Raw genomic sequence first — 24267 nt, forward strand, 5'->3', positions numbered from 1 at the left:
GTTTTTGTGGCTATTGCATATTCCTACCAATATTTTTTTTAAAAAAAGAACCCAAATACAGGTAGTTAAATTTATGAAGCTTTTTTTTATTATTTTCAGAGGTCCTTGATGATAACCACCTACTGTAGTTTATGCTTCCTGACTTCTTTTCTGAATGACCTCCTGAAGGTTTATCTTTTTAAAAAAATGGATTATAAATAAATCAGGAACTTGAAAATGGCTCAATAAGAATTGTACCCCCTCCAGTCATGAGAGAATAGTCCAATCACACACAAAGGCATTGGCCTCCTATTGTGACATCACAGAACACTGCCACTGTTAGAGGAAGCTGGTTGGTTCATACCTACCATCAGCTGTGCACATCAAGGTCCTTCCATGGTCCCGGAACGGATTGCCACTAAGGTTGTTTCTGCCCAAAGAGCAGAGGTATGGTAATTTTAAGGGTCAAAAAATGGATGTAAACCTCAGTAAACTAAATACCCCAAAGGCACCAGATCCCATCTGAATTTGAAAGCTAAGCAGTGTCGGCCCTGGTTAATATTGCCAGTGAACACCAGGCACTGTTAACTATGTTTCAGAGGAAGAAACTGGCAAAACAACCTCTGAGTATTTCTTGCCTAAGGAAACCCTATGAAATTCATGGGGTCAATATACACAAAGGGTTATACCGCTTGTTGTGTGTCTTCAAGTCATTTCCAATTTATGGCAACCCTAAGGCAAACCTATTATGGGGCTTTCTGGGACTGAGAGTGTGTGACTTACATAAAGTTACCATGGCTGAGCAGTGAACCAAACCCTGGTCACCCAGAGTCATAGTCCAACACTTAGGCCAATACAACACTCTCTCTCTCACACACACACACAAATTAAGCTCAACTACCACATCAGCTAGGTCTACTCTGAATGGTTCCGGGCAATTTATCTGTTATTTTACAACAGACACCTAAGCTCAGTTAATATGAATGAAAAAACAACTATTATTTTATGACCAATGTTTGTGAAAGGGCAGATAATTATCACTCATACTACCTTCCACATTTCTACTTGAAATAGTCTCCTATCCCCTCTTTACATTTTTGGACAGTGACTTCATAATCTGCTGGGCCATGTAGCTTGGCCTGAATTTCTAGGACTTGTGGATGGGAATAGTGACTGCCATGGATAACTATGAGCCAGATCTCATCAGGGTCATCTTGAGAACATCGGAACATATTCAGGCATGAGTGCCACAAAGTAGCATGTCCATCTTCTATTGGAGATGAAAAAGTTTCCAGATCAGCCAGCACATCCATCATCCCAGACTCTAGCAGAGGTGGGGCAAAAGGGGTGAGAACCCAAAGAAGTGGCCAAGAATGCTAGAACCTCTAAGAAGATCAGGTCAAAATGTCTTCTTTTCTAACTAAGGCTGATAAATAACGGGGGGAAAGGAGGACCCGATGTCTTCTTGTTGGGTGTCTCTTGGGAGAAGAGCTTCATTATGGATCAACCTTTCCCAATCTAGTGGCCTCCAGTTCTTCAGTTCCCTGGTGCTCACCCCTGCCATTTTATCTGGAATAGATAGGAGTCACAGTCCAAAACATCTGGAGGTCCCTACATCAGGGAATGTTGCTAAGGTGGAAGGAGCTGACATGAGAGCTAATAAGTGTGGAGCATAGCAAAACAAGAGGGGTGAGACCAGAAATGAAGAGAGCAAATGTTGAAGAATTAGTGTTTCATTTTTCTACCCTTCTATAATGTTTCTGAACAGTGTCTTAGAATTCCTTTTCAGATGAATACAGGAATGCCTTGAGCCCATCAGCACCTCCATCTCTTTAGAGAACTTCCAGGTTCTTGATCTCTACGTATGCTTGTTTTCTGAACCTTTCATTTCACAGATTAAGCACTGCCTATTCTCCAGAAGAGAACAGGGAGAACTCACAGGGAAAGAATAGGGGGCACTCACATCCGATGCACAAGAATAAATATCCTTTCCTTAAATGGTAGCACTTTGACATGTGACCCATTCTTTATGAAAAACCCATTTGTTCTTAGTGATGCAGGGTTCCTGTTATAGGATGTAAAGAATACTGACAAATTTTATTGACAAGAAAGGGTTTCTTGAAACATGAAGGCAGAAAAGGGTCAAGTCCCAACCTGTTTGTTTGGAATTGGGGATAGTTTTGCAAAAAGAAAAGGAAGAAATGTCCATGAAAATCTAGTATTTCTGCTCAGAAACAAGGTTGTCATATTATTTTGGATGTGTTGGGAGTATTTTATCCATAGAGAGAGCCCTTGGTCAATTGTAGTTTGGAACCACGTGGGAATATAATCTGTGCAACAGACCACAGAATGGCAGAGAGATGTTGATGGGTGTCAACCTCCAGCATTCCTCATCATTGGCTAATGGGATTTACAATCCAACAAGTCCTCTTGTTCTACATATGTACAGAAGTTTCTCTCTTGATTCTTGTCTTCCTCCTGAGTTAGATAGCAATGAGATGAGAAAATCTTCCAGCCCAGAATATAGGGATTTAATGCATGAGAAGCAGTTGCCACACTGAGATAATGTAAGAAGTAATCTCCAACTTTCTTACTTTCACCATCTTTTCAGGTCTTTATGAGTCCTTAGGATAAAGTTCCTGTGACAAGATAAATTGTTTGTTTGATAATTCAGTAATAGTGAACATGCGTTGAATGCAAAGGTCTTAGGCTCCATCTCTTATATATTTAAATAACATAAACAGCGATTTGGAGAGTTGGGTAGCATTGTAGTATTGAGCTTGTAGAAGACAGCTTCCTGAAGATTGGCAAGCTACATATCTCCCCTCTCCCATGCAATGAAAACAAGTGTGAGTGTGTCCACTACATATTCATATCAGGTTCATACCACAATTATCATGGCTCTTTCCTTAGGAATTCTGAAGTTTGTCACTGGTGAGATACTTAGATCTTTCTGCTACAGAGCTTTAATCACTGCCCTGAGTGACAATTCCTAAACCATTCTGAGAAGAGGGGGAATAAGGCTTAAATATTTTGATTCTGCATGCTTCTGTTAAAAGGAGATGCGGCATGTATGGCAAATAAAACTTGTCCATCTTTAGGGTGCCACAAGTTTGGTTTTGGAATATAATTTTGAATGATGATGATAAGTAGGAGGCACTGAATATATACATAAAAATGAATATTGCACATAATAATTTATGTCATTTCTATCAACAGACTTTGGAGTAAACCTACTTACACATAGATTGTTTATAACTATCTGTCTGCTGGAAGTATTTTTACAGTTAATATGGTTTGCATCTAAACATAACTTTCTATGAAGTGAAGTGCTTCTTCCATTTGTTCTGATCCTTCACATAATACCATTGTATTCTTGATTTCCCCCATGCCTTCTAAAAGTTGAGGGGACCTTCCAGAAGAGCATGAAAATAGTACAGTATCTTGTTAGCAGAACTCTCCTCAGGTGAAATCTTTATCATAGATTCTTCATACATCCTGACTATCTCCTTGGATTCTTCATTTTAAGTAACATTTTCCCAATTATACAGTCAGCTCTCCGTATCAGTGGAGCTTTTTATCCATGGATTCAAACATCCATAGTTGGAAAATATTTTTAAAATGTATAAATTCCAAAAAGCAAATCTTGATTTTGCCATTTTATATAAGGGAACACCATTTTACTATGTGATTGTAAGTAATAGGACTTGAATATCCACTGATTTTGTTATCAACAGGGCATCCTGGAACCAAACCCCAGCAGATACCAAGGGCCTATCCCAGCTATTTTATCCATAGTATATTTTTTTTGAGGTACTGGCTTTGCACCTCTACTAGAATTCTTTGGTAAAGTAACAGAAGTCACTATAGATGGAAGAGCCACTGAAAGACCACAGAAACTGTAAAATAGATATTGATTTTGTAAGACAATTGACAGGATTTCATTGGAAAAAATTAGTAACATGAAGGAATTTGGTCCTTGCGAAAAAACAGGAAATATGGTCTTGTAACTCTTCTTATATACTTAATTTCATAAATATTAAATTATGTGAATATAAATATGACAACAAATTAGATTTACATGTCTTTAACTGCATATTTTCCCAATTAATATCTTAGAAGGAAGTGAGAAGTCTATCTGTACTACGGCAGTTTGATACTATTTTTACTGTCATGGTTCCATCCAACAGAATCCTGGAATTTATGAGGAACTTAGACTATTTACTAGAAAACCACTCCTCTGAACTGCAGCACTGGAGTTGCTTTCCACTCAGGGAATTCTCCTTGCTAAACTACAATCCCAGGATTACATTGGATGCTACTATAGTTAAAGTGGAATCAAAGGAGATTAACACACAGCTTTAAAAAGTGACTTACTGCTGCCGAATTCAATTCTAATTTGGGATGTATCCTGATATCATTGCATACATTTTGCTGCCGATGCCACCGGCCAGGTGCAGCCCAGGTAACTTCCAGCTAGAATCCAGGCTCAGATGGTTGATTTGTAAAGCCGGGAGCTTCATGGTGTGCTAATCTCCAAAGAGTTGTATAGTGCAATGTAGTTATACTCTAAAATTCCATTTTTGCACTGACAGAGGACTACATAAATGCAGAACTGGATCTCCATGATAATGAGGAAGAGAAGGAAGAACTATCACAAGCAGATTCCGTGGTTTCGGATGCAGCCCTTTCCTACAGTGGTAGGTAGGTACCAATATTTTGAAAAAAGCAATACTAAAGGCAGATGTATTCTTCCAGGAGACTCTTTCCTCTTCAGTTATAGATGGCAATAAGCAGCAAGTATATAATTTGATCAAATATTTAAATATGCAGAAATACAGAGTGAATCTAAATGTACTGTATATACTCATGTATAAGTCTAGAAATTTAGGTTTAAAATTGACATGAGTGGACTTCTCCATGGGTCAGTGTAACTATTGTACTTTAAATCACATATATCTCTCATCCATCCAACCTTTACTATGAGCACAAATAATTATTGCTGCTGGAATTTTGTAAGTTTTCTGGCCTTGTTTTCCTTTGCTTTGTCATTTGCATCCTTCATTACATGCCCCTAAGTTTTACCCCAACTTATCCATGTGTCATATCAAAATCCTTAATTTTGCCCCCAAAATCTGCCCTCAACTTATACATGAGGTCAACTTATAGTTGAGTATATACGGTATGTTAGCAGAAGTCTGCAGGTGGGGACTCAATTATTGTGGGAAAGTGATTGGAAGATTTTGCATGGCACTGATATAGTATAGTCATGATTTTTGTGAGTGCACAATAACTTAAGCAGGCATAACTCTTGAAATACTGTGGAAGTCTTCACACAAGAGAATGCTCAAAGCCTGTATGCTAAAATGCCACGTAAAGGACTGTACAAAGTGTTCTGCTAGCAGAAGCATACTATTAAATTTCAGTTCTCTTTTCACTTGCAAGGAATTTCTGCTAAGCTAGGAAAAACCTTCTGTCCATAGAAAAAGGCCTGGAAAGCCAACCTTCTTCTCAATATCAGGGCAGAATCTGTTTCTCAGAAGTGTAAAACTCTCTTCTCTATTGGTTAACACATTTCCTGTTTCATGAAGATACTCATGAAGGTCTGTTGGTTTTTCATGGACATTGTTCCTTGGTCAATCTATCTGCAAACAGAAAGCAATATTCCATGTTTGCCTCTCAGCTTTGTTGTCTTTCCTTTATATGTACAGAGCACCAACACTCTCATATAAGCAAGACAAAGAAAGAGGATGAAGATCAGATTGGAGCTCCCTTGGAATTAGTTCCTTCCATCTTTGGTAGGTAGAAACATAAACTTATAGACTCTTAGGTGTGACTTCAGCTGGACAAGTGTTAAATGTATGGAAAGTCTCATATAAAAGTTCATCAGCTGCTCAGCCAGCACATGCTGTTCTGCATCATAGGTACATACCTCCTATGGCTATGCAGTAAGACAGCAGGGTCTCCTCACAGAGGCTGTGTTGCTTTGGTTGGCTTTCCCCTAATTATAACATGTCTTCAAAAACAAGAACATGAGAAAGATCTTGCAGCAAGCAACATCACTCTCACCGGTGGCATCACTGTGAGGTACAGACCGCACAGGTGACACCCAGCTGGGTCCTCCAGAAGAGCGCACACATGCTCTTGCCAGTTTCTCTTGCCCCGGGTCCCCTCCCAGGAGGAGTGTGCCCTTTTGATTGCCATTGGTGACACCTGGCATGGGGATGCTACTAACCCCTAACCCTAACCAGGTCCCAGCATCAGCCCTTGTCAGTGTATGTGTTGATGTCAGACCTGTCTGCTGGCTCTGCCACCCTCTTCATTTCACCAGATAATCATTTGCAGGCCCCTTAGCCTACAGGGCCCTGGACCTCTTCCCTAGCTACTGGTGACTGTGAGTGCTTGTTTTATCCTCAGGAATGTTTCTGGTTTCTTTCCAACTATGGGCAGGTAAGCCTTTGTAAAACTTCAAGCCAAACCAAGAGGAATCTCTTTGGGTCCACCATTCTTAATGAGTGTTTTTCTTTAAGTGATAAGCATCTGAGGTGCTTTGCCTTTATTAGACCTTGTCTACGTGGGTCAAAGTAGACAGGTGTTCTCTATTGCCACCCCATTGTTCTGGAGTCATCTTGTTCAGATGACACATGTCCCAAACTCTGGTTCTTGTGTCACCAGTCCGGACAATGTCCAGCATGTTCTGCACCAGAAACTGGGTATAACAACATTAAAACACATTTTTAAAAGTTACCTGTTGCTCTAAATCTCCTGGGAAGATTCAGAGTCCTCTACTCCTGCATCACCATGGTTGTCTGCATGGCAACCTGATGGGTTGCACAACACATCCGCTGCCACTATGTGTTGCTCACTCTGAAGTCAGAAATAGCCACTCACCCATGTGACCATTGCTGGGCACCTCATTCTGACCTTAGAAGCAACCAACCCATGGTGGCAGTGGACCTTCTGGGTAGTCTAGCAGGATGCCTATGCAAGCTGCCCCAGCATGAGGACATAGGCCAACAGAGGGCGAAAACAGGGCAGCTGTGGGGCCAGGATACTCAAGTCTGCCCCTGAGCACAGATAATTTCCTAATCTCATTCCATAAGGATCTGCGAGCATTTATTTAAATAAACAAATAACCATTTCCTAATTCTGTACATTTCCCCCCCCCCCCCACAGATTTTCTTCATGTATCACAACCATCGGTGGAGTTCAAGAATGCCAAAATGGAAAAAAAGAATTCTAGGGTTGTAATTCCTAAAACGGTAATGTCAATGGAGCATCGGGGGAGGGGGGGATTATTAAAAAATATTGAATGTATTAAATTGTTAAAATTATTTTGTTAAATGTACATTTTAATATACAGTTGCCCCTCCTAACTTACAGATCTCAGAAATCTGTGGAGGGGCAACCTCCACTATTTTTAATGGGGTGTGCCGGAACGGAACCCTCACAAAAACGGAGGGCCAACTATATATTATATTAACCTCAATAATACAATATATTTGTGTGACTTTATAATATAAGTATAATTATTATGTATAATATTTATAAATTTTATGAACTTTATTAAATTATTAAACTTATTATAAAAATTATTAATGGTAATACAACTTTGATTGAACTGCCATTCCTCTGTCCCCACTTCTGCCATCAATGAAAGGGGACCTCTTAGATGCCCTCATGATACCTGTGTAAGATATTATGCATTTAATTTCCCTCCATACTCTTTATTCACAGGTGTCACTACAAACACTGTGGAGATTATCACACACAGACGGGATGGGGACAGGGTCCCCATCCTTATCCCATCATTAACCCATCCATGACTGTGATAGCACGAAAGGCTCTCAAATTGTACCTCCAATCCCACCATTAACCCATCATTAAAGTGGCATTGCATTAACACAAACTTCCATTAATGCAAAAGGCTGGCCAATGTTGCTTTAAAAGATGGGCTAATGATGGTTTCTGCACAACGTCATCTGAAATACTTTTGTATGATTGCCGTCATTCACACTTCCCAGATGGGTTAATGATGGGATCTGTGTAATGTTGTCTGAAAGTCCTTCCTACAATCATGAGGAAAGGACAGGAAAGGAATGGGAAAAGGACGGGATAACCCCCATGTGATAATCTGCCTTGTCTGAATCTAAGCTTTAAAATACAGTCAGATCTTCATATTCACAGGGGTTTCTTTCCAGACCACTCTGTGGATAGCAAATTCCATGAGACTTCAAGTCCTGCTGTCACCAATAGAGGCATGAAGTGTGTGCGATTGCACTGCTGCTGCCATGTGTACATGCTTCCATTCAGGAGAACAGGACGGGGCCATCTGTGGATGCTCCAGTTCACAGAAAGCAAGCTGAAGGAAGAGAAGAGCCAGCTGTATACTGTTCCCAGAGGCCAAATGTGTATAAAGACAAAAACAATATTTTATTAAACGAAGTCGACCATAACAAAAGAGCCTAATTCTTTAACATATTTAAGACATATCTCACACTCTCTCACACACTCCTCTCCTGGCTAACTTAAACCCTCTCTAACATTTGTATCCACTCAAACTCTTAAACCCCACTCACTAACTAAACTGCAGACTGTTCATTTTATAATAATTTTAAAGGTTTTATCTGTGAGCTGCCTTAGGTCCCTCTGGGGAGAAAGGTGAGATATAAATGAAATAAATAAATTAAATAAATAACAAATTTCTCCCTCCCCAACTATCAGCCACCAGCCTCATTCAGATCTCCTCAGATTCCACCAGTCATCATCACTCCCATTATTCCATTCTCTCACATTCTCCAGACACATTCTTACCTTAGCGCCTTTAATAAATGAAACATATTTTCCCTTGAACAGACCATGTGGATGTGTTGTGTATCTTCAAGTTAGTTCCAACTTATGATGGCCCTAAGACAAACCTATCATGGGGGGATTTTTTTTTAAAAGATTTTTTTCAGAGGAGGTTTGCCATTGCCTTCCCTTGAGGCTGAGAACATATGACTTGCCCAAAGTCACCCAATGCGTTTCTTGGCCTAACAGGAATCAAACCCTGATCTCCAGAGTCCTACTCCAATGCTCAAACCACTGTGCCAGTGATGGCAAACCTATGGCACGAGTGCCAGAGGTGGCACTCAGAGCCTTCTCTGTGGGCACGCATGCTGTCACAGAGTTTGCCAGGGTCCACTACTAGAAAGCCAGAAGTACGTGGCACTTTGCAATAAATAAGTGGGGTTTGGGTTGCAGTTTGGGCACTCGGTCTGCAAAAGGTTCAGCATCACTGCACTATGCCATGCTAGCTCTCATAACATCACACTAACAAATTAGTGAAAGACATATGCACATACTTTTCCAGGCAGTTCTCTCATCCTTCCCATTGGACTAGAGAAGAAGGACCAGGTCCAGAGATCTGGAAATCCTATTTCTGAGCCTTGTGGCATTGGCCAGTATAAAAACATAAGAATAGCTTTGCTTGATTGGGCCAAATATCCCATCTCCACCGACCCACCCCCCCCGCCAATCCAGCACTTTCTCCCTTATTTGCCTTGACAGTTATACAGTCAGCCCTTCTTATACATGGATTTTTTATACACAGATTCAGGCATACACAGTTTGAAAATGTTCCAAAAAAGTATAAATTTCCAATATCAAACCTTGATTTTCCATTTTTTATAAGGGACACCATTTTGCTATGTCATTATATTTAATGGGACTTGAGCATCCACGGATTTTGTTATCCACGGGGGATCTTGGAATCAAACCCCAATGTAATACAAGGGTTCACTGTAATAGGTGAAATATCATAGACAAAACCACCCCAATGGTTTCTGTTGGAAGATCAATATTTATATGGTAATGTTATATATCTATGTGCTCAATGTGAAATTCTGATGACTACTTATAAGGAATTTATGTTTCCAGTCAATCCTAAATGACAATCTGTTTTGATTTTTAGGAGTCCGCAAAGAAATGGAGAAAACTTCCCTACTCTCCTCAATGGATTAGTATGTTGGATGTGGCTCAGAAAATCATGGATGAGGAAGACAGAATTAAAAAAAAGCAGAAGGCGAGTAAGAAAAAAGGAGAGTGCAAACAAGCAGATGAGACAATTGGAGAAGGAAAGAAAGAGAATAAAGAGGAGCTCTTGGTTGAATTATGTGATGAGGAGGGCATGCAGGCAAATACTGTGCAGGATTTGAAAGCCTTGCCAGAACAGCTACCATCTCCAGGGACATCACATATAAGGGCAGAGAAAGAGATTTTAACAGCTGAAGAAATAGAGGGTATCATCCAGGAAATTGTAGCCCTCAGGGCTAAGGAGAAGCTCTCTGAAGAAGCCATGCAAATGGTCTTCCAAGATGGCTCTTCCATCAATCACCACAAACCACATGGTCATAGAGAGAGGAGGATGCCATACTGACTGTTCACACATCAGTCACTAGTCAGAAACAAAAGTGTGCACAGCTGCCTTCAAAGTACCATTAAATAGCAATTTCCCCATTCTGTTGTTGTTGTTGTGTGTCTTCAAGGCATTTCTGACTTAGGGCAATCTTAAGGCAAACCAATCATGGGGTGTTCTTGGCAAGATATGTTCAGAGAAGGTTTGCCATTGCCTTCCCCTGAGACTGAGAACATGTGACTTGCCCAAGGTCATCAGTGGGTTTCAGGACAAGCAGGGAATCAAATTCTGGTCTCTTAAGTCATAGTCCAACACGTAAATCACTACGTCATTCTGGCTAACTCCCCATTCTATTACTTCACTGAAATGTTGTCATCCTTTGTGGCTGCTGCTGTTGCTTTCCATTCAAGAGTTGCCAATACACATAGCTTGTCGCACATCAATTAGGCTTTTGCCCACATAGACTTCTGAAAGGTCTATTAGTTACAGGTGGATATGGGGATGTTACTAGCCCTAAGCAGAGTATATCTGCTTATGCATGCATTCCCAAATGTCAACACAAGTTGGACAGCATTCCAGGCTTTTGCTTGTAGCCACATTTGAGGACAGCAGTCCTGTGATCAGGAATCCTGATAAGACCTTCATACACTTATATACACATGTGCTTATGCATAAAAATGTTTGTGTTCCTATGAATGTACGTATCAAGTATGTGTTGTCTGGAGACAATGCATGTTTGGGTGTGAATATGTTTGTGTTGAATATGGGGTGGCTTTGTCTGCTTTAACCGTACCCATTTTATGGGGGCAGCCAACCAGTATCAAAAGAACTTAAACACACAAAAGTTATTTGAAGCTTGTGCACACTTTAGAGGCTGCTGTGGCTAAACATTCATTCTTTAATGCCTATTTTCCTATTACTGTATCTCATATATATATATATATATATATATAATGCAAGGCTTGTTACATCTGTGTCTCAGCTCTGTCGCCTGGAGCATTAAAACAAGGGTTCTCCCAGGGTGTTTAGTTTTTGCTGCTACAAAATGGCAAAGGACAAGATGGTAGCCCTTCCTCATATTCTACGTACAGAAGCAAACTGAACTGGTAACTGAATCATTTCTTCAGTTCTGGTGTCAAAACAGTGTACTCTACTGCACATGAGGGAAACAGGTTTGCTTACGGGGCACAGGGCAGACTCAGCTCTTCTCACTTTGCTTTTGCTGCCTGCCCCTAACATCTGCCTCCAAGGCAGTAATTCCATTATAACTAATATATGGGCTAGTGCTGACTAGAACCACAGAGCTGCTTGATATTTGGTTGTGGTATAGGCAGGTACTTGATAGGAGACAGCCAATGAACACCAGATGCATTATATTTCAGAGGAAGGAATTGATAAAATCACCTCTGAGTGCTCCTTGTCTAAGGAAATCCCAGGAAATTCATGGGGTTGCCATAAATCAACAGGTGATTTGATGGGACATAAACAGGTTGACCATATGTACTGTTTTAAACAGGACAACACCAGGTTTTTGAAAACATTTTCTGACTGTCCCATCATTTTAACATAAATGACCTTTTTGTCCCATTTTTAATAACTCCTGGCCAGGTCAAACTTCCTGGCAGGGGCATGCTGCCCAATTGCTGCTTTTTCTAGGTTTGAATGGTCTGCTGGCTGGCAGGAAATGGAGGCGGCGGCAGCAGCACCAATGGTGCTGGGAACATGAACAAAAATGGTAGCCCCACACGCCTTCCTTACCCAGAAGGAAAATGGTCCATGGATATGCTGGCTGCCACTGCCTGGCTTTCTTGCCCAGCCAAAAGGAGTTAGTGGGAGTGGTGGAAGCATCCCCTTGCCTGCATTACTGGCTGCACCTTTGCTTTCCCTCTCATTGCCCTGCCTGCCCTGCCCTGTGTTTCCCTCTGTGGCAGTGAGAGGGAAGGGAAGCCAAAGCTGTGGCTGGTAGTGCAAGCAAGGAGATGTTGCTGCTACCACCCTTAGCAATTCTTTCTGGATTTGGCCAGGTGGGAAAGCGAGGGAGTGGTGGCCCGCATGTTCACATACTCTTTTTCTTTCACAATTGATCAGGTGGTGCCAGCAATTGCTTGCCCAGTGCTGCTCTCCATCACCCAGGCCTGCTTCCCTGGCCTATGATTTGTCCCCCCCCCCCCCCGGGTGGTATGGGAGTCAGAGGCTGGGAAAAGCAGGGAAGAGGCTGGAGGAAGAAGGTGTTTTTTTCCTTCCTATGCTCCCAGTGCGAATTTGACTTTGTTCTGTGAGAGAGGTTGCTGTCTCCCTGAGTTTAATTCATTTTATGGCTGGGAAAGTCTTCCTTCCTTCCAAAACTTATCTTTATTTTACCTTGCTTGCTGCTTTATTATTTTATTAAATTGTTTGGGAATCTAAACTGCAGGCCTCCATTCACTTTTCTTTACATTTTCCTTCACCTTATTATTGTAATAACTTGCCTGGCAATTTCCATGTTCACCCTCCACAAACACACACTTCTCCTTTACTTTATTTTGCCCCCCCCCCCCCCCCCCCCATGCACACACCACTGAGATTCTTAATTTCTTAGCATCATTTCACCTCAACTGAGGGCATTATTGTTTTATTAACTTCTCTGGGTGTTCCTTCCACTCGCTCCCCAGTTCTTCTTTCTTTTCTTTTATTGCACTCGCAGGCATTTTTATTGATAAATTGTTCTACTTCATCTTCAAGTCTCAGCATTATTACTGTTATTGTTTTGCCTTGCTCTTCCCATTGCCTCCTCATTCACATTTTCTTTGTTACCTGACTACAAGTATTATTATAATTTACCTCTCCTGAAGATATTATTATTGTTGTGTTTTATATATTTATATATTTATTTTGCCCAGCACACCCTACTGCCACCCAGATCACTTTTCGTTTTGCCATTTCTTCCTTCATTGTATCCTTTCTCCTCTCATTTTATCTTTTCTCCCTTCACCTTATGAACAGGCATCCTCTTTGGGGTTTCTCTTCTTTTTTAGGGAGATAGTTTGAAGGAAACAGGACACCTTCTGTGTAGGTTTGGGACCCCACTGATCTTCCTAGGTATCTTTTTCTCTTTCTGATTTTGTCCTCCCCGAGTTATATAGGGGTTTAGTCTCTTTTATCTAGGCTCAGAGACCTGCACTTTTTTGCACCTTTCTATACATAACTTTTGGTTAAAATCTTATGAGAGCATTAAAAAATATCTTGTGTATACCACACATGCCTATGCCTGACAGCTCATATTGCCATTTAGTCCCAAATATCCTTATACTATTTTTAATTCAGTAGGACTTCCTTCCCCAGATATCAGTCCTTGAGACTAATGGTAACTCAAAGGTGAACCTGTAACAGGGTATTCTTGGCAAGATCTGTTCAAAGAGGGCTTGCCTTTCCCTTTCCCCTCAGGGAATGTAACTTGCCCAAAGTCACCCATTGGATATGCATGGCTGAATGGGATTTGAATCTTGTTCTCCACAGTCATAATCCAAATGTGTGACCATGGTCCATAAGAAGATGCAGTGGCATCTTTTCTAATGCAGTGTTAGTTTTTGTATGAGTTCTGTCACTGATTTATGTGTAAAAGCCCAATTTTAGACATAATTGCTATAATTTAGAGACATAAATTCCACTATATTCGGAAAGAACAGGTGACCTGTCTGTCTGCTCAGTTTGCTGTCCAGGTGGCTAAGTGTCAAGTCACTCCCTTCTTATGGTTCTTTACTTGTAAACCAGCCTTGGATTGAACCGTCTTTCAAATAATGGAAATCATCAACAAAAGACTGTCTTATGTGAAGTGGAACACAACTCAGCAAGGCTATGTGGAAGAGGCTGTGGGAACAGTCTTCTCCTGAAGCCTTAAAAATTAATTTGCTCACTTACAGCAAATAAATTTATGTACAGTGGTGCCCCGGGATACGAAATGATCGCGTTACGAAATTTCCGGGGTACGAAAAAGTTAGATTGGAAAAAACTGTTCCGGGTTACGATATTTTTTTCGGGTTACGAAATTTATTTCGGCGTGAAATTCAAACGCAAAGCGCGGCTAGCGGCTTTCCAGCGCTAACGGAAAGCCTTTTCGGGTTGCGAAATTATCGGGTTACGAACGGAACGGCGGAACGAATTAATTTCGTAACCCGAGGTAGCACTGTAACTATTTTTAGTTATGATTGGCAATGACAAGGATGCATTTTTCCACATTTAAAATAGCAGTTTCCCCAAATTTGAATTTAATTTGAAATTCAGGTTTCAGGAATCCATTCAACACTTGATACACAGAATCGGATGCCTCAAGTTTTAGTGAATGTTGTGCCAATTTGATTTTTTTAAAATGAGAGTGTTTAGGGGACTTTGGGGGACTTTGGTGGGGGCTTCAAGGGTATAGAAAGAGGTCCAGGTGTCCTGGTGGCACAGTGGTTAAATGCCACTACTGCAGCCAAAACATTGTGAATTTGATCCTGCAGAGCTCCAAGTTGACTCAGCCTTCCATCCTTTTGTAGGTAAGTAAAATGAGTACCAAGCTTGTTGGGGACAATTGGCTAACACATTGTAAACCGCTTAGAAAGTGCTTAGTACTATAAAGTAATATAAAAATGTAAGTGCTGTTGCTATTGCTATTCACACAATCTGTGGGTTGTTCATTCCATTTTAAAAGATTGTTTTGATTTTGGGGCAGTCATTGTGTAATCATACCCATCTAATCTGCTTCAATGGAAATGCTTTACAAGAGGTGTTTAATCCATTAAGGTCTTGGCTTGTGCCAGAACATTATAAGGGCAGTAAATATCAAGCACCATGACACACACAGTACCTAAAGCAAGATCTCTGTACTATAAGGACACAAATCAACTTTCTTCGTAAAAGCAGTAGGACAAATACTAAATATGACAATAAAAGGGGGGTAACATTCAGCAGGACCAGTGCAGGCCACCAGAGTAATCACACTTTCCCCCCAGAGGAGGGGTTGAGAAAAGCAAAGAGAAACATAACACTAATTTGCACTTTCTGTTATCCAACCAATGTGAGAAATATGTTGGGTTCAAGCTGTGAGCGGCAAGCTGCTGTTTTCTCTCACGACTCAGAACAAATTAGTAACATCTAATCAGAGTGCCACTGGTGTGGCAAACACTTTGTGACACAGGTGTTCACTCCTAAAATGTGTCAGCCTAAAAAGATGTCAAAAGACACCTTAAGTCAAACAAGGGTTGTGGGAGGAAATCTTCACCCAATCATAAAATGCAGTAAATTCTCCAATGCTCCTTCATCTGCAAAGGGCAATTACATCCAATACATCAGAACTGAGTTGTGTAACCTCAATTATTCCGTTTAATACCTTGGTTCATTGTTTCCAGCCATTTCTTTCTTTGGCACACACACACACACACACACACCATCCAGGCTGCAAGGATCTGAGTATAAAACTGCATGAAATGTACTAAAAGAGAATCGCTTCACTTTGTATTGCGATGGGGCAGATGCAGACTAAAATATTTCATTAACACTGCATGTAACATTATGTCTGCCATGACTCAATGCTATGGAATTCTGGGATTTGTAGTTATGTGAGATATTTAGTGTTTTCTATCAGAGAGCTCTTGTGCCACAACAAACTACAAATCCCAGGATTCCATAGCAATGAGGCAAGGCAGTTTAGGTAGCATCAATCTGCATTAATTCTGCAGTGTAGCAGTAATCTAAATGGTCCAAAAAGGCCAGAAGGCCATGTCAAGGGCACTACTGCTTGAACTCAACTCCATGATGTGCAGGCATTATGGAAACAGTGAAACTGTGGCCCATATGTTTTTCTATAGAGACTCGCCTGAAGAGTTCCCCTTTATTGGTGTCTCAACCAAGCGGCTCAGATGATTATTATGAGAACTCCCTTTTTGAAGACTTTATGATTCTGTAACGACACTAAAAACTGCAATGTTTTAGCAATTGCTAATAAAACACAGGCTACCATCAAGTCGGGTGTTAAACTGTTCAGTTTTATTCTTAAATCATTTTATGTATCTGCCAAGGCCCTTCAGTAATAACATTTATATCTTGGATTACTTTTTTGGTATATGATTATTTTAACAGCAGTTTTATTATGCTTTTATATTGATTATATTCATTGGTATTAATTTCACTTGGTAAAACTGTAATGGCTGTTAGCTTGATGCAAATAAAATTTAATTCCTGATCTGTGGAGGTATCCCTTCCACCAGCTGCTGCTGGGAACATGAACAAAAAGTGCTCATCACCTGCTTGTGGGATTCCCAGAAAGAAATGGGTGAGAAGTGAGAAGCTGGTACCACAGTATCAGAAAGAAGGTGGCACTGGAACCTTGAGTCAGGCTGTGAAATGATTAAAGCAACGTAACCTAGCAAAAAGAGGTATACATTTAGGAAAGAATGCTTCTAACTTCAGTCCGCATACCAAGAGACTAGTAAAAGTGGTGTAAGCCAGCTAACACAGGGTATATCCACACCATATTACTAGCAGAAAATAACAATGATTACGGCAGAAAGTCGGAGAAGAAAGTGCAAAGGCATGTTTGCAGTTGAACACTGAGAAAAGAAAACAATGACTACACAAATAATTTACATAACTATAAAGTAAATGATGAAGACATTGAAATAGTACAAGATTTTCCACACCATGGCTCAATCATTAATCAGAATGGAGACTGCAGTCAAGAAATTAGAAGAAGGCTAGAACTTGGAAGGGCAGCTATGAAGGAATTAAACAGCTACTATGATTGTATCCTACCGAATCTTAGGATTTGTAGTTTAATGAGATATTAAGCCTGGTCTGTCAGAGAGCTCTGTTGTTTCACCAAACTACAAATCCTAGGATTTTGTAGGACCGAGGGCCTGTATGCATGGACTAAAAGCCCTATGCTCCCCCAGGCCTCACATCATTCTATCAAGACAATGCAGGCTTTTACCCCCAGGCCTTGATCAGGCAGGGTGGATGCCGATCCAGTGGATCTATCCTGTCCTAGCCCAAAGTGGCCTTAACCCAGTCTAAAAACACCAGGCATTTACCATGCAATTTCTAGGAAACCCTGAGTGACAACCGGCAAACTGGATAGCTCTAGGTGTTACATTTAGTAATTTTTTCATGCTCGCTAATTGCTGGTTTGCAGACTTTCTGTTTGTTTGCTTTACCACACCCATTTTTTAATTATATCTTTCTAATCTGCGGCTATCGTCTTTCTCTCGCTCTCCCTTCTATTAGACCATATACTTGATGATGGAGAAAGTATTGTAAATAAAGCAACTTTTATATATTTTACAAAAAAGACAAGACTTATATCTTTCTGTTCTAGACAGGGTGGGTAGGAAGGTGTGGGACTGGTTGTTATTCAGCTTCTGCCTTTTCAATCTGATTACTCTGCTTGAAAGACGCACTACTATCTCTCACATTTCCCAATGAATTGGTCAAGCTGCCTGGGCTTTGGGACTGTGGGAACAGGAAAAGTGGTGATTAGCTCTGCTAAACACTCCAGGCTTCCCCATTAAAGCTCCAAGACTTGTGGAATGGGGAAATCATATAATAATATTGAGGGACCTTCCAATTTCTGTCAGGATGACAAGTGGCCATTGAGAGCAAAAGCCAAGAAAAGAAGTTTTATAACTAAATGATGAGGTGAATCTATCAGCAGTCAAGAATACAAGTGCTTACTTGAAACAGAAACAGCAGGGGAAAGGATATATATGAAGACGAGAATCTTCAGCCAGAATGACAATTGTACAGTTAGAGCAACATGAATCAATAGATGGAATAATCAATAGACGAGGAAGAAGCAATTGTATCTTAACACAGCATGCCAAATGTCTAGTTAGACAGACATAAAGTACTTGACAGAGGGATATGCTGAAGGAGGAATAACCACAACTGTTAGCCAGTTAACACAGTTAACTGACTAATGAGAGCAGCAGCAACCAGCAGAGAGAGAGACAGATTGAGAGGAACAGAGCTTTCCAGTCAGGTTGCAAAGTGTCTGTGTAGACTATAATGATTCACATAACAAATGGATAAATTAGAGACATCCCCAGAAAGGGAAAAAATATTTCTGGATATATTGACATTCAGTGGGATTGAAATATCTTTGGTAATGCAGGGAGCTCCCAGGAAATCCTTCAGCAGGAAGTAAATGAAATGTGGATCTTTAGAATAAAATCAGAAAGCACAAGTACAAAACCCAGGACTTCAAGGGTTTTTTCATCCATCTGGAGGTGGCCTAGGATGAATAAGTGTGGGCTTTAAAAATATATATTTAAATCAGGATGCAAATGGAGTTGGGAGAGCCATAAGAGTGTGTGTGTGGGGGGGGGGGGTATTGGAAGCAGATGAGCTCTTCCAACTTCAGGTAAGATACCAATGGACCTCTAAGAACAGTATAGTTGGGGGAAATGTGGGAAATTTCAGATGAAGGAGAGTGTTTTGGAATCACTCCATATGCCATGTGACTAGCAGTTGTTGTGGTGGTTGTTGTCTGCTTTCAGTCATTTTCAACTTATGACAACTCTAAGGTGAACCTATCATGGGGTTTTCTTGGCAAGAATTGTTCAGAGGAGGTTTGCCATTGCCTTCCCATGAGGCTGAGAGCATGTGATTTGCCCAAGGTCACCAGTGGGTTTCATGGTTGAGCTGGAAATCGAATCCTGGTCTCCAGAGTCATAGTCCAGCAGGCAAAACACTATGCCACACTGGCTCTACAAACCAACAAAAGGAAAATTTGAAAAGAGGCAGAGCTGCTTCATAAGACAAGACAGCTAGCTTATAACAATTCAAGAATGATCAAACAAAAGGGAGGACATAAGAAGCAGATTTCTTCTAACTTTAGTAAGGCTGCCAAGTGACTAGTTAGGGAAGCACAAATCAAGAAATGGGGGGGGAATATATTGGAAGAAGTAGAGTTCTTCTGAGACTAGTAAGGATGTCAAGTGCACGAAGCACAGTGCAGAAAATGAATGAATAATTTACAAGCAGCTGGACTGTTCTGACTTCAATAGACCTTGTTAGAGAAGCACGAATCAATGAATCAATGAAAGAAGGAATATATTAAAAGGAGCAGACTTCTAACCTTAGTAATGCTACTAAGTGATTTATTTAAGAAGCACTATCAATCAAAAAGAGGGGTATATTAGAGGGAGCAGAACTCATCCACCTTCAGTAACAAAGTCAAATGACTAGATGGAGAACTAAATAAATTCAGTAGTACCATTAAGACTAACTGGTTTTATCTAGGATGAGGTTTTGTGGATATCATTCCATTTCTTCATAGGCCAGGGCAGTTGGCAACTTCCAATTTCATACAGCTGATTAGACCCTTTATAGTGTAGTGATTTGAGAAGTGGACTGCAGTTTCAGAGACCAGCGTTCCAATCCCCACTTGGCTGTAGAAACCCACTGGTTGGCCTTGACCAAGCAGATTAGTGCACTGGCTTTTATTCCCACACCAGGCGCAGGATGTAAACGCACAAGGACAGATTCTATCACACAACTCTGCTCCAAGCAGTACTCATCCCATACCTCACCTGGGCTTCTCCTGGATCTTTTAAATAACGAAATCAAACCCACTGTGCTTATCTCCCATGTTAAACTCTCTCAGCCTCAGAGAAAGGAAAAGACAAACTCACTCTGAAAAAAATCTTGCCAAGAAAACCCCAAAATAGGTTTGCCATATGGAAATGACTTCAAGATACAAAACCACAATAATAACATTACAACAATATGTACCAGCAACAGCATACATGTATTAGATAAAGCAGAGCTTTTCTTTTCACTGAATAGGTGATCATGATACAGAAATAGAAAGAATATAGTAGACGCTGTAGACCTCTCCTAAATTCTCTAAGGGTACCAAATGACTAGTCAGAGAATGATACAGTACTTCCAAAAAAGGAGGGACACATTGAAACTAATATTGCTCTTTTAAATTCTGTTGAGATGTAAAGGTTAGAAAACCAACAATAGTGAGACTATGTGAGACAGCAGAGATTATTTCTAATTTGCGGGATGATGCCAAACTCTGCATTAGTGCATTATGGGAAAAAAAGAAGGGATACATTTGAAGGAGGAGGCCTTTCCCATCTTCACTTCCAATGCCTTGACTATTTTAGCCACATGTCCCAACCAACAGAGGCATACATTTGAAGTATTGCCCTTCTGATTTCATTCCAATTCCAGGGTGCTTCTCTCTGCCTTGAGGATTGAAATTACTTCTGTTTTTCATTTCCTTCACTATTGGCACATTTCCTGGGCTTTGGTCAAAGTCATAGATATAGCTAGGTTCTGTTTGTGTTTTTAAAGTTCTTGCTGCAGAATTCAGTGGCTGGGTGGAGAACAGTGGAGAAATACAAATGTACATTTCAAGTAGATAAATCTGATTAAAATGTAATGCATGTGAAAGCATTGTAAAGTAGTTGTGGTCTGCTCACTTTCTTGAGCAAAACCTAGGGCCTGAACAGACAGGCCAAAATAAAGCTGCTTCGGGTCACTTTGGAGGTATGCTGTTTAAATGACACATGCATCTTAAGAGACCAGAAGTTGCGCCAAAGCTGTGCTCTAGACCTTAGGACTGGAGCGTGGCTTTGGCATGGCTTCTGGCCTCTTAGGATGCATGCAACATTTAAACAGCATACCTCCAAAGTGACCCAAAGCAACTTTATTTTGGCCTGTCTGTTCAGGCCCTTATTTTATATACAGTATATATAATTTTTTTTTAAAAAAACTGTGGCATCTCCTTTCTCTTTCCACTGACCCTTGCACCCCCCCAATCTCTTCAGAGTTTTTAAGAGACACAGAAGAACACCAAAAGCAGATGTTTGATGAGCAATGGGGTCACTCTTCTTTAGAGTATCATCTGGTGTGGCTTGTAGCCTTTGCGCTCCCCTAGTGATGCCTCGGCATCCAGTGCAGGATATATAAGATGGAGAAGAATGAATTAGCAGAAATCCCCACTCATATAATTCTTCTGGTGGACTGCATTGGATCTTATTCCCAGCAGAAAAAGCCCTTTTGTTCATGGATGAACAACTCATGCAGTCCATTAAATTCAGCATTAAATCATAGCACATAGCAATACATATATTTTTTAGGAAAAATTAAGCAACACACATATTTTTTAAGAACATGGGAAATGCCTCATAAATTTAAAAAATGTCAGGCATTTGTGGAAGGGTAGGTGAATTTGTAAATAGTGGAGATAAATGGTGGCTCCCATGTCAGCGGGCCTTGAATCTACTTCAGGTTTTAATCTGAACTCTAAAGCAGCCATACAAACTATTTGGTGGAATGTCACTTTCCAACTGCCACGGGGTCCATCAAACAGCAGTAGGTGGAACAAGGTGATTACTGGCAGTTTGTTTCATACTTTGACTTTTTACTGAGAGGAGAAGAGTCAGGAATCAGTTTGTAATCTGCCTGGATCATGAGTTTCATTTAGTGCAAACACTATCTCCTACTGGCATTATGTTTGGCGGAAATTGATTATTGCTTGTCCCCAGCAGTTTGGTGCAGAAAGGAAATTAAAAATGTTTCTACTCTGCTTGGCTAAGATGAAGCCTTTTCGGAATGCAGTAGAATCTGACCATTAGCTCCAGATCTTTGTCAAGCTGATATCCTGCATATGAGCAAAGGCTAAGACTTTTGGAGACCTTTGAGAACAGGTAAGGAGCTGAAGGCAATAAAGTACAGAAGGGGATGAGTGATGGGGGATAATGGAGATAAAGAGATTGTTTCCCCCCCCCTTTTTTTTATTTTGATTATAACAACCTTTTGACAACATGAAAACCAACAATACGTTCAATTTAAAAAAAATAAAAAACTGAACAGAATAAGTTCTAACTCAAAACCAAGACTGCATAACCAGAATTCTTACATATATTATATATGTGTTGATTTATCAGTGATTAAATAATTAAAATGATCTAGAATTTAATTTGGTTGAACAATCCTATTATTATATAACTTTAGATTCTGGTCTTAAACGTATTATAGCTCACACCCCACCTCAGCCAGATGGTAATGTTCAAATCTCAATTTACTTCTCAATATAGCAAGCTAGCTCTGTTGAGTCTGACCACCTCACTCCTGCCACCAGCCATTGATTCTGCTGAATTGGGTCCTGGACATTTGCTCCAAAGTCCTACATTTAAGGCACTAATAATCATCAACAATATGGTAGTCATCAAATAAAATTGATTACTCGTACTTGTGGGTTAAAATGAAGGTGTTGATTTGCTTTATATACAGTGGGCCCTCCACGTTTGCTGGAGGCAGGGATGCAAAACCCCTGTGAAAGTGGAAAGGCCACATTTAAAAAAAAAACATACTTTTTTTGCCTGTGAAAACACATCTCTAGAAAACTCTAGATCCTCCAGAGCAACTCTGTGGTCAATGTCTGCCAGAGGTTGCCCAGAGAAGTGTTCTCTCTAGGAATCCCTAGGTCCTCCAGTGCAACATCTGGTGAAAGTTGGCCATAGAGTTGCACTGGAGGATGTAGAGAGTCCTAGAGCAAACATTTTAATCAAATCCACAAATAATCAAATCCTCAAATGTCAAAGCCACAAATGTGGAGGATTGACATTGTATTAACATAATGATTACAATATTGTGTGACTCAGCATAGAGTAGTACAGTAGATCCATATGTTGAAACTGTGGTATGTTGAACCATTTACCACCACGACCCCAGATCTATTGGTGAGCCGCTAAAGCCCCATCCCCATTGTCATTCATGCCCGGAAGAAGGTGGTGTGGGGGATCACAGAAGTATCTGCTTATGTCAGCATAGGCAGACACAAAAGATAGTTCATCATCTGCTAAGGTTCACCAGGATCCTCCAAAGGTCTTACTGGCTGATGTAATCATTTCATATTTGTCTATGCGGAAATAGCCAGATGCTGCTATCATCCTCTCCACTCTCAACCAGGCATGAAACAGTAATGGAGGGCTTTCAAGCAGCTCTATGGTAGGACCAGGGGGCTTTAGTCACTGCAGAAGGTGAAGGAAAAACCTATTAGCTATGACATGATTGTTAAAAAGAATTATCAGGTTCAGAGGCAATAGACAACAGTTGCTGTAGAGTATTCATATCAAGCTCTCTTTATCAGCTTACAGAAAATATCTGGTTCACCCCTGTTGAAAACATGATAGTGGAGTAGATGCTTCCAATGAAGCATCACTTTAATTAAATCTGGATTTCAAAACAAATGGTTTGCTTGATGCCTCAACCCATGAGACGTTTGACATTCACTTACATAATTCTTTTGAACTTCACCAAAACTACACCATCTGGGGCTAGGGCCATAAATATATAGCTCATCAACCTATCATTATCTCTCTTCATAACGATGAACAAAAAGAACAGAAAATTCAAGGACAGTGGAAGTGAGACCTTTTCTGTTACTGTAAAATTGAATTTCAACTTAGGCCAGCAGCCAAACAATACAGTATTGCCCTCTGTTGCTTGGATGACAGGGTGGCCATAAAATTTAATTGTTTGTTTTTTCCCCTCCGCCAAAGACAGGAGATTCTGAGCAATATGTTCACAAATTCAATATAAAAAATTCTTCACATCGCTGCAGGGAATCTTTGTGGTGTGAGAAACAGCTCAGAAATATAAATCCTATCTAAAGGGATTGCATCGAACAGGTGATTTTTTATAAAACAAAAACAAAAGAAGAATATATTTTGTTCAGTCATAAAACTGGGAGAAAGCAGTGATGAATTAGGTTTTGTTTGGCTTGTTACCAAAACACTATTTTCACAAGGTCACTTCCACTAATAAAAGAGAGACTGTCCAATCAGGACTCCATTAATAACACATGTAGATGTCTTATACCATGTTAGATGATTTGTCAAAGTTAACCCAGTCCTGTT

General features: G+C 40.4%; 1 protein-coding gene across 1 annotated transcript; it reads left to right on the plus strand.

Annotated features, from left to right (window-relative positions):
- The first annotated feature begins 343 nt into the window (after window positions 1-343).
- Window positions 344-10468, plus strand: LOC121920969. Its single transcript, XM_042448330.1, has 5 exons — window positions 344-426; window positions 4575-4683; window positions 5691-5777; window positions 7156-7241; window positions 9932-10468. Exons 2-5 carry the CDS (start codon window positions 4587-4589, stop codon window positions 10394-10396), a joined length of 735 nt encoding a protein of 244 aa, XP_042304264.1. The 5' UTR covers window positions 344-426; window positions 4575-4586; the 3' UTR covers window positions 10397-10468.
- Window positions 10469-24267: the final 13799 nt, after the last annotated feature.

Source organism: Sceloporus undulatus, chromosome 1, assembly GCF_019175285.1.
Source record: "Sceloporus undulatus isolate JIND9_A2432 ecotype Alabama chromosome 1, SceUnd_v1.1, whole genome shotgun sequence".
NCBI lineage: Eukaryota > Metazoa > Chordata > Lepidosauria > Squamata > Phrynosomatidae > Sceloporus > Sceloporus undulatus.